The sequence below is a fragment of the Poecilia reticulata genome, linkage group LG2, assembly GCF_000633615.1.
Source record: "Poecilia reticulata strain Guanapo linkage group LG2, Guppy_female_1.0+MT, whole genome shotgun sequence".
NCBI classification, from domain to species: Eukaryota; Metazoa; Chordata; class Actinopteri; order Cyprinodontiformes; family Poeciliidae; genus Poecilia; species Poecilia reticulata.
In genome coordinates, this window is record NC_024332.1 from 33,669,804 (window position 1) to 33,683,711 (window position 13,908).

The 13,908-nt window shown below is 42.1% G+C and overlaps 1 protein-coding gene across 3 annotated transcripts in view; it reads right to left on the reverse strand.

Annotated features, from left to right (window-relative positions):
• Positions 1–424: 424 nt before the first annotated feature.
• Positions 425–13,908, reverse strand: part of map3k13 (mitogen-activated protein kinase kinase kinase 13) — a 43,109-nt gene continuing 29,625 nt past the window's right edge. For all 3 annotated transcript variants that reach the window (XM_008403937.2, XM_008403938.2, XM_008403939.2), the window contains 13 exons: positions 10,935–11,635; positions 9,340–9,523; positions 9,070–9,261; positions 8,017–8,175; positions 7,718–7,876; positions 7,523–7,631; positions 7,084–7,193; positions 6,871–6,987; positions 6,494–6,637; positions 4,760–5,528; positions 3,790–3,860; positions 3,355–3,637; positions 425–2,671 (listed from right to left, as the gene is read on the reverse strand). In XM_008403937.2, the coding sequence (XP_008402159.1) occupies positions 2,570–2,671; positions 3,355–3,637; positions 3,790–3,860; positions 4,760–5,528; positions 6,494–6,637; positions 6,871–6,987; positions 7,084–7,193; positions 7,523–7,631; positions 7,718–7,876; positions 8,017–8,175; positions 9,070–9,261; positions 9,340–9,523; positions 10,935–11,562 (3,027 nt within the window). In that variant the 5' untranslated portion in view covers positions 11,563–11,635 and the 3' untranslated portion in view covers positions 425–2,569. The remainder of the gene's footprint in view (positions 2,672–3,354; positions 3,638–3,789; positions 3,861–4,759; positions 5,529–6,493; positions 6,638–6,870; positions 6,988–7,083; positions 7,194–7,522; positions 7,632–7,717; positions 7,877–8,016; positions 8,176–9,069; positions 9,262–9,339; positions 9,524–10,934; positions 11,636–13,908) is intronic.

The following is a 13,908-nucleotide window of genomic DNA, read 5'->3' on the forward strand; positions in this document are numbered from 1 at the left end:
AAGAGAAAGGGATCAATTAAAAAATATATCCACTCAGTGTTCTACTCTAACTCCTAGTAACCATGGTTACATCCAGCCTGCTGGATTAACCCCCTCTCCGATTTATCACCTGAGATCTACCCTGCTGTTTGTTATTGCTGTTCAGCTAACAGACAATATTTACAAGTGCATCTCAATAAATTCAAATATCATAAAAAAGTTTGTTTACTTTAGTCATTCAATTCAAAAAGTGAAGCTCATTATATAGATTAATAGCAAACAGCAAGTTTCAGTAAATTCAATCTTAAACTCACTGACAAATATGGTTTAAGAGCAACGTGACGTACAAAGAAAAACATATTAAACGAATCCCTGATATGCTCAATAACATACACACTTAGCTTATATTCTGTATTTTTTATTTATTTGTATTTTTTTAATTGTCTTTTCCATATATTTTTATGAATTTTAACACTTTTTATAAAGTAAGTCTCATACTATTTATCCACAACAGGTTTTAGCAAATATTTGAAAACCAGCCACCTTGTCAAATATACACATTTCCATAAAGAAATAGCTGAAATAAATAAGGTTAAAAGAGTGTGATTTTCATTCCCTAAACTAACAACTATAATCCAGCTCCACCAGCAGAAATATTTCATGGGTTTATAGGGCAAGGCTGAAAGTCGGATGAAATATTACAGCATAACACCACCCTATATGTCAAGAACTTCAAAACATGGGACAAATTATCACTACCACAGCATAAAACAAACAAACAAAAATTTAAATCAGAGGAAGAAGCATAGGAGGACATTTAAAACATAACATTTAAGACTCGTGCTGGAAAAAGGACCTATGTTTTTAAAACTTAAAATGTAAATTATTTTAGGACCTTTTAATGACTCTGCTGAGACTCAAGCCTTAAGTTCCGTTTTCCATTTAATAAGGTTGTGCCATATGGGGTTATCACATATTTTTAGCATACTTTTTCCCTCTACTAAATTTTCCCTTTTGTTTTGTTGAGGTAAAGCAGTCTGGGAACAGCCAGCTTCTTTAGTGGAATCCTAAAGTTTACGCCGCTTGTGGAATGACAGCTTTATGGGAAATACTATTTTTCTTTAAACTGGTATGATGACATTTAGAGACACTGTCTGATTGATGCACTAGTGTAACATCCCAAGTATTAAGCTCAACAGGTAATTTTGATTAAAATTTTGACTGTGCCTGCATTGAAATTATATTAATTTGACTTTATTGAGTGAAAAAGCTTTTTCATTATATTCTTATTTATAGAAATGCACTTCTATCGTCATGGATAAAAAAATAAGAATCTCTGCAAGAAAATGATGAATGAGGCGCTCTGTCACTTTCCAGGAAAATCTAAAACAAGGAAAAAAAAAAAAGAGATAYTGCATTTACTCTGCAGCTATAGAAACACCTACACTAAAGGGTTGAACATCCAAGGCTTTTCTGTAAGAGCTTTTTTTTTGTTTGCCTCCCCGGTCCTTTATATTAACATGTGCCAGTCGAAGAACATTCTCTCACACAATAATTGGTCCGATCCAGTTTCACAGTCCTCGAGCGATCCTGAGATGAGACTTGAAACTGCAATGTCTGATGGTTGAGGAACGGGGGGGGGCCTTACGCGAACCAACGCACGCCGTCCTCAAAAGCTCCCGTTGTGACGCCTGACTGCTGATGACGTGTCTCAGAGAGAAGGATGAGAGCGTCCGTTATTTTGTTTGTTTTTAGCTCTCGAATGAGTCGTCCTCTCTGCTGACCGCTCGTCTGCTTCATGCAGTCCTTGTAAAGCTTTTTTCCTCTTGAGAGCATGCTCTAATAGCTATGCGGTGATCCTGATGATGACACAAGTCCAGAGGTGTTTTTTTTTTCCTTTCTTTTTGGGGGGGGGTTCCATTTGCAATTTGCAAGGCGAGTTGTTCATGCTGGTGTTGACACTGTTTCCATGAGCTCATTGTTTACCTGTGTCGGCCACAGTCGTGACAAGAAGGAAGTGAAAGGATGCGGGATACCGGGTCGCTGCACTGTAAACTAACAACAAGGAGATTGCTTTTTTCTTTTTTTTTTTTTTGTGAGGTTTTACCGACACAGCGATGCTCAGAGCAACTGCAGCGAGATGTAGGCCTGTAGTGATGCTCAGCCGCATCAGAGCTTCAACGTTTCCTCCCTCTGCTATCCTCCGCACCTTCATCAGTCTCAGTCTTAAAATGTCAGTTTTTATTTCCTCTGTTCAGAGAATCCTGAATTTCTCTTCAAAACTCAGACAAAAATAAATTAAGAATGTTATACTATCTACTGTACATTATCAATCAAAAGGGAATCCCTGCCATGGGTTTGCCTGGATGCAGTGCTATACGTTGGGAGGCGGAGGTGGGGTGGGGTGGGGGCGGGGGGATATTATGCTGAGGATGTGGGGAGATTATGCAGGACTTTGCTATAGGGAGAGTTTTGTTCTCTATGATGTCCTCTTATTGCTGTGTTTTCTGTGGAGCCCTCTAATATGGACATGATGGCCACCAGGCAAAAAAAATAAAATAAACAAACAGATCCAACACCCTGTGGAGTTTCACCATGACGACGGAGCACCGACTTTGTTGTTTCTTATGGTGGTATCGGAGCACTCTGCTTCCGACGAATCACAGTCCGAGTCTCCGAACTGCAGCGGATTCTGGAGACAAAATCAGAGAAAAAACTTGAGCAAAGATCTGGCAGCTTTAAAAATCACTTCATGTCTCTCTGGCTCTTCTTTAAGTTTGTAATAATGAAGCATGTGTTGGCTGTAAAATCGACTACTAGTGGTTATCTTAGCCAAAAGTCACATAGATTTTTGTTACAATGCAATTTACTGTCATTAAATGAAATATAATTAGGGTTCGTTCAAGCCAAATAAAATGTGGCTGCTAATTTTTATTTAGGACCAAAAAATAAGCCTTGCACAATAAGCTCGATTTATTTTATGAGTAGTTGCATCATAAAATAAAATGAGCTCAATAATTTCCATTTTCCTGCTTGTTTGTGTAGATTTAGTCATTAAGGAAATGCTGCCCTTTAAAATTGTTGAAAAGGCGGCCTGTTGAAAACTGCTGCAAGCTTTTGGTGCAGTACACAGCAATTAGTTTGTACATAATTTTTCTTTCCGTCTAACTGGCAGGTTTGCCTGTTTTCCCTGTCTGAGGCTAGTGAATAATGTTTACAAAGACCTCATGATCCATTATATTTATTGTTTAGTTTGTTTGCTTATTTTGGATATTCAAAATATATATAAATATGTAAATTTTTCCCAGTGTTCCCACAGTACAATAGATGCACGCCGCCTACACCTTTAAGTCAAAAGCCAAAAGCACCACTGACCTCATAGCTGTGTTCGTCCGAGCACAGCTTCCCCAGCGAGATCTGCGTCTTCACCCTGCGGACGGCGCACTCCTTGTCGGAGAGGCCGTCGGACTGGGTGGAGATGTCGATGGGGATGTCGGGCGTGTGCGACAGCAGCTCGTCCAGGTGCTCCTCCTGGCTGGCGCTCAGAGGTCCGCTGTGCGAGTGGTCGCTCGTGTTGCCCTCCTCCCCGTCCGACACCGACAGGTTCTCCGAGCTGAAGGTGGAGTAGGACTGGAAGCTGCTCATGCAGCGATGGGGTCTGGAAGGAAAATATTCTGGAGTGAGTTGTAGTCTTAGTTAATTTTGGCTTCATTTTGATTACGGCGTACAAAAGGGCCATTTGTTTCAGTTGTTAGTGGATTAACTTAGCAGTATTACGACACGTAAAAGTCAGTTTGCAAAGTATTTTACCTCTGTCGCCGTGGAAACTCCACTTCACTGTCCACCTCTCCCTCCTCCTCTTCAGATGACTCATCGCCACCCTGAAAAGTGCAGCAACAATGGCCATTGATATACAGACACTCACCATACACACACAGTGGCTTCCAATATTCACACCTCCAGAGTATTTTAACATTAATACCTCAAACTTTGTTTAGTGTGTTTTTTATTTACATTGCCTTTAAATGATTTTCATATACTTTTACCCCAAAACCACAATTCTGGATTTTGTGGATTTCATAGGGACTTTATGAGAAAGATGAACACAAAGAGTCGCATTGTAGTGAGTTTCTGAAATATCCAAGTCCCTACCAGATTTACGCATCTACACACAGAAAATGTTAAGTCCATTCCTCTGCAAAATAGCTCTAACACAGTCAGATTGGATGCATAGCATCTCTGAACATTAATTTTCAGGTTCTTATTTTGATTGCAGAGTGGACTTTGACTAGACCATTCTTAACAATGAATATGCTATGATATAAATCATTCCACCGTCGCGCTAGCTGTGTATTTGAGATTAAGGCCCTGCTGAAAAGTGACTTTCCAACCTGCTCCTAAATCTCTTCAGATGCGAGTCTTCTATTATTGCCCTGTATTTACATAAAGAAACATCCCCACAGCATGATGCTGCCACCCCCGTGTATTACTACAGAGAAGCACTGTGCTCATTTTCCACCACTCATCACATTTTTAATACAGTCCAGAAGGAACACCTGTATTAAAGCGTGTTTAATACAGATGGAGGTGACGCTTAAATTTTTATTTATAAAAAGAAACCTGAAAAACATTTACTTTCATTCTATTTTGCAACGACTCACTACCATTGTCGGTCTATCACATAAAATCCCAGTAAAATATGATGAAGCTTAAAATTTTAATGTAACAAAATGAAAAAAATGCCAAGTGTGTGACTGTGCAGTGATTCATGGCTGCTCACCTTTCTGAGGGGTCTGAGGATGCGGGGCAGTGCAGAGGGCAGCGGGTGTTTGGACTGAGATGGATCCTGCGCTTGCGGGGCAGCAAGACTGCCGTCCTCTCCGTTTAAAGCCGATTCTTTATTGGGTGGCGCCAGTGAAGACTGGTTGCTTTCCTGGGTGCTAAGCAGCGAGTAGTGCGGTAATTCTGGTTGGCTTAGAGTGGGCGGAGTCTCCTGACAGTGCAAGCAGCCGGGCAGAGGGTGAGCCTGGCAGCAGGGACATAACAGCACAGCGCCGGCCCCTGGTACGAGGTTGGAGCTGGCGGATGAAGTCTGCTGCCGCGTGTCTGCATCCATGGCTGTGGAAATGAGGTCAGGACTGGAGTCAGAGACGCGGCGCTGCAGGTGGTCGGTCTGAGGGCTGCGGAGGGCGGCGGCGGGGCCGAAGTAGCGCAGATTGTTGGCACAGTTGACTACGGCCTCCTCGCGGCCTTTCAGGGGAAGAAACTGACCCTCAGCTGGTGGGTGGTGGTGATGATGATGATGGAGGTGGTGATGGTGGAAAGGCTGCTCCTGCAGAGACTGGGTGTCTTCTGCAGCTCCAGCGACAGGCTTCAAGGCGCCTGGGAACTCGCTGTGGCTGCCTTTGCTGTTGGCGCGGCGATGGCGAGGCTTGCTGCGGTAGCGGGTTTTCCCGGGAGGCGTGGAGACTTTGGGGCTGGCCGACAGAGGCGAGGGCGAGGGGAAGGGGTCGACGCTGGGGATGCCGTCAGAGCGCAGCAGGTCCGGCCTACAAGAGACGCATTCAGCAACACTGCATTCAGTCTAGAGGTGTTTTACAGGCCTCTAGAGTAACTTTTTGCACTAGTGCAAGTAACTTTTTGTTTAGGCGCATCAACACAAAAGTTAGGTGCACCCAAATTTAACACAGCAGTTTTACAGATTCACCTTATTTTAAGTCTCTGCCCATTAAGGTAATATTAATTTGTAAATCCTTAATTAACAATCAAGTAAAAAAAAGTTCTTTAAAACTGTTTAAAGTGCTTCAGTGAGCTGAAATTTAAACTTTAAACAATTCAAGATAAATAATAATTAATCCAAGTGTCTTATGAATACTAAAAGTGATTATCTCAGACTTAAAGTTAGTGAAGGGAAGTTCTTCTTTTTCAGTACTGGAGGCAAATTGATCATCATCTCGGCCTCGTCTGGTGATCTATTTGCTGCTGAAAGGCAGCAGTGGGAGGAGTCACCTAGACAGACATTGTATTTATCACGGCACATAATGTGGGTTATAGATTGTGCTTCTCCAATATTTATAATATTTTCCTATCTGAAGCAAAGTTCTTTTAATGCCAACAATTTTAATGAGAATGCTAAAATACTGATGAATGGATTGTTTAAAGTTTGCAAATTAATGTTTTCTTACTTTTTTCCCCCTGATGGAAGTAAATCAAAAAGTATTAAATTTAAAAATTTACACCTCTCATTTTCACAAAGTACAATGGAATGACAGAGGGGAAATACACCGAATATCCCTTTAGTGCAAAAATGGAAAATCTCAGCGGGGAAAGGACGGCTAGAAAAGAACATTTTGCCTTCATTTAAACTCATGACTGATGCAAGAATTTTTTAGGTTAATGTATTTTCCACTAGTTTCGTATTTGATATGGAAGAAAACACGTGAAAAAAAGTTTTCCACCAGTTAATCCTTGTATTTTTTGCAAGATTACATGAAACAAAACTAAAATCTGACACCTTTTGGTGGGTGGCATTCCAGGTTTGTGGGAGATGCTTCCTTTTTTCTTGATGAGCTTCTCGACGGCGTTGGACCTGACGATGGGCCGGACCAGGTGGCGTTTGTAGCTTCCTGGATATTTCTTCTCCACTGCCTGCTCCCTCCTACAGAGACAGCAGATGTTTGGTTTGGTTTCACAGGATGCGATGCAAGGACAAAAAAACACCAACCAGCCTTAGAGGCAGAAAACTTCATCCAGGAACAGAAGTCTTGAATCTACAGAGCAATCTGAGCTATTTATTGCTGGAGAAAGAGGAAACACTGAGATATCACCCAGCAAAGGCCTATTGTAAGAAAATGACACCAAAGTGAAATAACGCCTTGCATTTCTACGTACTTCATGAGTTCCTTCTCTCGGACCTCCAGCTGCAGCATGATGGCACTGAGCTCCATGTAGAGGTTGTTGGCTCTCTCCAGCTTTCTCTCATAGTGCTCCCGGATGTCCAGAGCATGCCTAAAAGAGAATAAAATAAATAAATAAAATCAACATTATGTCTTCCACCTGCTATCCTGTTAACAAAACCCATCATAAATTATTTGGAAAACAGACCTGAGTTCATCCCTCCTGCGACGGATCAGCTCCTCGTCCAGCCTGTGAATGCAAGTGCCTTCACTTTTGATCTTCTCAAAGTGCTTCTTCACCTCCTCCCTCCACTCTGCCTGTAGCATAAATGGACAGTTTAGAAAACCTGCATGCAAAACTGAAGCTGTGAAGTCAAAGTATTTTATGGAAATGTTATGTGTTTAAACACAAAGTAATGCATAATTGTGAAGTGAGGTGAAAGCAAGCAAGAATATGTAGTTTTCAAAATAACTATATATTGTCCTTCCACTTCACAATCTCATGTTACTTTGTGATGTTTTTTTCTGATAAAATCCCAAAGAAAGGCAAAGAATAGAGAAAAAAAAACTGAAAACATTTTTGGAAGGCGCTATACCGCGAGAAGAGAAATTAAGAGTTATGCGGGCATTTTGACTGAAATCCAAACCTGAGACTTGAAGTAGGTCTCCTGAGGAGTTCCTAAAACATCAGAGGAAGCAATGTCGAGATGGAGGAGGATCTGACGAAATGAAGGCCTATTCCTGGGCTTGCCTTGCCTGGAATGAAGCAAAACAGCAAAGGAATCAAGATTTATCTCAAAGTAAACACAGAGCAGAATTCATAGCATCGGGTCCAAACTAACCATGTTTGTTTCATGAGGATTTTAAAACCGTCTGGGCAAGTGGAGGGGACAGGAAGGTGTAGGCTGTTGCTGCCAACACCCCAAATGATGGCGGACGAGTCCACATCTTTGTAGGGAATTTCTCCTGTGAGCAATTCCCATAACACAACTCCAAAAGACCTGAAAAACACAAATTAACTCAGACTCCAGTCTCAGTGCACCATAGATAACTCCAACATCAGATTTTCATCTCTAAATTAGAGACAAAAAAAAAAAGCTTTTTATTCAATATCTTTAGAATCAGGGGTGTTCCTACTCACCAGATGTCGACTTTTTCAGACACAGGCTCGTTTCTTATGACTTCCGGGGCCATCCAGGCCACCGTACCCGCAAATGACATCTTTGTACTTTTATCGCTGAGCTCTTTGGACGTTCCGAAGTCAGAAATTTTCACAGTGTCGTTGTGTGTGACCAAAACACTGAAATACAGACAGAAGAGAGCTACAAAATGAGCTGATTTAGTATAAACTATTCACTTTGTCAATTAAGCTTCTTCGCTAATATTCCACTAAATTTAAAGAGTGATATCTTGTTTTTTTTTTCTTCTGTAGCATACTCAACTGTTTTTCAGAAAAGTGTTTCTGAATCATCCCATTAGCTAAATGAGACTGACCTTTTACAGTGCTTTCAGCCAGCTATCATTCTGCTGACTAATACAGGGTTTGCTGCAGCAGCATGATGATATTGATTAGAAAGACAGAGCTACAGACACGACTGCAGAGGATGAGACATAAGGAGGAGGAGAAGCAGAGGAGCTTGCTTTTATTAACCAAAACATTTGAGCAAATGTCACTCTGTAAAGAGCCGGAGGGATGAGTGCTGCTGCTACTTTTATCCAAAATGTCTTAAAAGGTGCTAAAGTGGTTTGAAAAAATGTTTTATGTAAAATCCATTAAGGATGAATGCAAAACTTAACTATGAATTTATACAGCAGTGTAGCTTTAGATGCGGAGGCTATGGATGGATGGAAAGTTGGAAAGTTAGACTGATGGAAAGACAAATTTATGGACGGATGAATGTAAAAACAAGCTAAATGAAAAACAGATTAATGGATGGATGTAAGTGCAGACAGAAAGATGGATGTATGGGTGGATGTAAAGTTGAACTGACCTTAAGACGAATGTGTGGATACAGACAGAAAGATGGATGGACATATCACTATTTTCTATACTTTATTCATTTTTTTCTTGATCTTGAAAACAAAAACAAAATGTTCTCCTTTTTGTGGGAGCCCTGTACTTCACTTCAGAAAAACAGCTTGAGGAAAGTTATCAAGACTCTCATGTGACATTAGCAGTAAACCAGCAGCTCACTTGGGAGACTTGAGGTCCCTGTGGATGATCTTGTGAAGGTGTAGGTAGTTCATGCCGCCGGCGATCCCTGTGGCCCAGTCTACCAGCAGCCTGGGGGTGACCTTCCTCCCGGCCCTCAGCACCTCATACAGCTGGCCCTGGGCGCAGTACTCCATGATGATGCAGTAGCAGGGCGCCTGGGTGCACACCCCTCTGACATGCACAAAACAGGGAGCATGTTTTAAAACCAGGATCAGGTAACCGGCAAGAAGTTTTGAGGGTTGAACTTACTTGAAGCTGATGATGTTGGGGTGCTTGAGCTTCCGCAGGTGCTTAATGTCCGTCTCTTTCTGCTCCCGCACCTTCTTGATGGCCACCTCCTCAGAGCGAAACTTGCCCAGGAAGACGGCGCCCTGCGCACCGCTGCCCAGCCACTGCAGCTCAGAAATCTCCTCAAACGGGACCTCCCACATGTCTGCAATCAGGTTAATTACATTTCATGCTTCTGACACCTGCACTTTGTTACATTGTCCTGTGAGACAACCGACATATTTATATTAATCTTATATAAGATGCACAGAAAAAATTCTGTCAGGTTAGCTGGTAGAAAATAGAGATATTTTTTAGACCTTTTTAGACATGTTCAAACTTGTTTTTAAGTTTAAATATCTAATTTTTTAGGTGGTTTTCGCACCTGATATTCCAGTAGACATGATTAAATTGCAACATTTGTTACATTTTCACCTGGTGCGGTTCGCTTTCACACTACAGTGTAAAACAAACCAAAGCCTTTGAACAACCAGTTCAGCCCCTAACCTTTGGTGGTGCTGCACCAAGAACCTCGAAAGGAAACGACACAAAAACACTAAAGAGTGCAACATCCTTCCTCACAAAATGTAAGCAAAAATGGTCTGGCATCAAATTTTACCGGTTGTAAGATTTCTCTTTTGTCTTTAGCAAAAGACCACAAGGCGTTTCTCCTGCTAGCGCTAGACTCGCATGTTTGTTTTGGTTGTATTTGCCCAGAATGCCTAGCACTGTAGTCCGCTTCCTGCTTTTAGAGGGGTCTCTGGTCTGCTTAGCATTCACATACGCATTAGAGCCGCGCCAGAGTTGACTTCAACCGAGCCGAGATCTCAGGCAGACCAGCTTTTCTGATCCACATCAGAATATAATTACACATTCACATCTCCCCAAACAAACTGTACCCCCTAGCTAAACTAGAGCTGGATTAAAGTGGACTAAACAGGGCTGGTGTGGATGCATCATCAGAGACAAACCACAAAGGTCTGGAATTATAGTGGATCTAAAATTTCTATACTGTCCTGTTAAAATGCCAGATTTAATGACATAAATAAATCCAGACTATTACAAATTACATTTTCACAAGCTGGGACCACTTCTGTGCAGCATAAGTAAYTTACACATGCAGATGAAAAACAGCATAAGCTGTGCACAATGAACTATAAATGACATTCAGGGAGTCACATGCTGCTCTCTCCCCATTTTGTGCTGCTTTACTATCAGTGAGGATGAGGAGAAGTTATGCTGCCTCACTTTTCAGATGCACAACGTAAAGCTTCAGCTCGTTTGTGCCTAACCTCAACGCATATCCTTCAGCCAACGCATCCAGTCTCTACAGCGAGCCCTGCAGCAAGGTGAGTCTACCTTTACTCGTGACCTTAATTCTAACTGACAGCAGCACAGCCACACGGCAGCCTCATACTAAAACTGGGGACAGATATTCAGTTACGCTTTTGGTAGTACAAGACTGAACCGTTTGATTGTTTCTCAGAAGAGTTAGAGACAGAAGCCTTTTAATTAAACAGAGAGGGTTTAGTTTGTTCAACCAGACACCGCGCAGGGAGATGAAACCAAGAGCTAACCTTGCTGCTGCAGTTTGTATTCTGTGGAGTAAGTTTTCCCAATGATGTTCCAGACGGGCCGGAGGCAGCCGAACAACCCCTCCAGGAAGCCCCCCGACCCGGGCCCGGCTCTTTGGAAGTGCAGCTTGATGTCGTCAGGGTGCCGCGGGTGGCTGGGTCTCCCCTCGCCGCTGTGGTCCACAGGACAGTCTCCCTCTCCCATCTGCTCGTCCATGCCGCTCCCACACCCGCCGTGCTCACAGGACGCCGGTGAAACCGCTTCCTCCTGATCCTGCTCCTGCAGCTGGAGTACGCTGTTGTCAAAGTGTCCACCTTCACTCCGAGTGGAGTCCACGCTGAGGGCCGTGTTTCCTGGGCTGATGCCCCCCAACATAGAGTCCTCGTCCTGGCTGGGCGCGTGCAGGGGAACGGGCAGGTTGGTCGGCGGGGCGAGGTCTGTGATAATCTGAGGAGGTAAAGCAGCAGGCGGGGCCTGAGGAGGTTGGGATTGGGCATTGGGAGAGTTGGATTTCTTCATGGCGTCCCCAACCACAGAGAGCTTAAGCTCCTCTTTCAGCTTCCCCACCAAAAGACTGGGGCAGGAGGTCCAGGAAAGCACCTCTGGGGAGCTGCCCATGGTGTCGTGCATGTGGATGGGCGGCCCAGTTACAGTGGGAGAGATGCGTCCTAACGCACTGGTCTCTCTGGATGCTGAAAATTACCTACAGAATAAAGAGGAAGGAAGAAAATTGACATTTTTTTAACACAATTACTTCCACAAACTGAAACTCAATCCTCTCATCTTTTATCAAAGATCTGTTATTATTTCAGGTCTAAGCGTGACGGAGTGGGAAACTCTAGAGAGGCTGTAAATCTGTACCTGACAGACAGGAGAGAAAATACAAATAATACCGTCCAGGGAAACTCTTGGCAAACTGCTAGATCAATCCAGCTGCACACAGACACAGATGACACTGGGACTTTTCTGCGATCTCTGTGACCGACCAGTAATGGCACAGGAACGATTAAATGTTGAGAGCAAAGAGATCTGGCACACACGCCTCCTTCGGTCTGCTGAACCAGCTGTGGTGACCAGAGCTACTGAGGTACTAGAGCCACACAAAAACTGCAGGACTGAAGCAAAACCAGAACTTTACACAATGAGTTTCACCAAACAGCCTTTCTGGATCTTTAAAGAAAATAAATGTTTAAAGATAGAAATCACAGGAAATAACTGAGCTAATAAAACTGGCAACAGAGGTTTCTTCAGTGCATGTTAATATTGATTTGTCTTAAATAAAGTACCGGCCATCTGCTCTATTCTTAGAATTTTTTTTTCCAAATGCAGCTGGTTAGGCTTATTCAGTTAGTTTTTCGCACAAATGTATTTAATTTCCTTTTTGTTTTGGGCACATTTGTATCTGACTCCTAAGGACATGTCTAGAGAAGGAATGAATTAATGAAAGAATGAAAGATAATAAAGACAGAATGAAAGAAGCATTCTTTAGAATAAATGGCGAACAGAAGAAGAGACAGATGTAACTACAAAATGTCATCCAGATGGACGCATCTAAAGTTGAAAAATCTATCCAAACCAATATGACCTTGTGTGGAAAGAACATTTCCCTAGACTTAATAACTGGTTCTATCAACAGCTACCATAACTGGATACAAGCCTTTTATATTGCTGGAGGGTTTTTGAACAAGAACGGCCTGTTTAAAGTCATGTCACAGCATCACAAAAGGATCTAAGTCCAGACTTTGACTAAGCCACTCCCGAACGTTCACTTTGGGGTTTTTTTGTAGTCAGAGGTGGAGTTGCTGTTGTGCTTTGGATTATTGTCCTGTTACCTAACCATAAGTGTGTTTGAGGTTACAAACTGCTGACCAGACATTCTCCTTTAGGATTTTCAGGCTGAGACCAAAATTCAAAGCAAGTCATCGATGTATCAAAGCAGCCCCAGACCATCACACTATCACCACCATGTCTAATTAAATGTGATGTTTTCATGCAGAAATGCTGTGTTAGCTAAACAGCAGATGTAATGAGACACAAACTATTTTTCCAAGTCTTGGGGAACATCATTATGACACACTAAGATTAGCTTATTTCACTTGTTTTATAACTGGGTGCCGTGCTGCATTGTCCATTTCAACTATTGTACCGGCACAAATAAAATGTTTCAAATAGGTTAGCTCGACATGACATGATTTGTTTAAAAGAAGAAACTGTCACACTGTGAAAGAAAAGAAAAAATCCAAAACCACATTGAATTAACAATAATATGAGACAAAAAGCAAATGACACAGTTTGCATTCTTTGTGCTCTTTAACTTAGTGACCTCAGGCCAGATTCATTTGTGAGATTTTGTGTGTCTTTTCATTCCCAACACTGCCTCTAGGAGCTGCCAAAAGTGAAAACGCTCAAATGTTATTTTCAAGCTGTGGCTTTTAACTCGCTGCAAACTGTGGGTGGCACATACTGAGTTTTTAGCTGGATCTTTACACAAAATAAGAAAAAAAAATGTGTAGCCTAATTAAAGTTTGAACGGGCAGCAGAAAACAGTGGAGAGTTTACAAAACAGATAACACAAACAAGAGATGAAAGGTTGTAGCGAAGAGACGGCGCTCCAAAGTGGCGTTCAAGACGCATATTGTCCAATCAAAACTCTTATGGAAAGCAACTTACATTTCTAATCCATGAATTCTCTCCTTAGCCTTCAGCAACATTTTTATATGCTTGACTGGAAAAAGAAGACGGTGACACAAAAAAGGAAAAATAAAAACTTGTAACAAAAGGTCGTCAAAGGAAAGAAATTTGCTAAAGACTCAAAGTTGACGATTAGTAACTGGTTGAAAAATAGAAAATGGTTACCTTTTTCTGATCAGTGGACAAACCATAACCAAGCACCACTGACAGAAACCCACTTTGGAATGGAAGATATTGCTAAGTGATGCCTTTCTGATTATCGGTGAGAAGACGCATAGAGATATA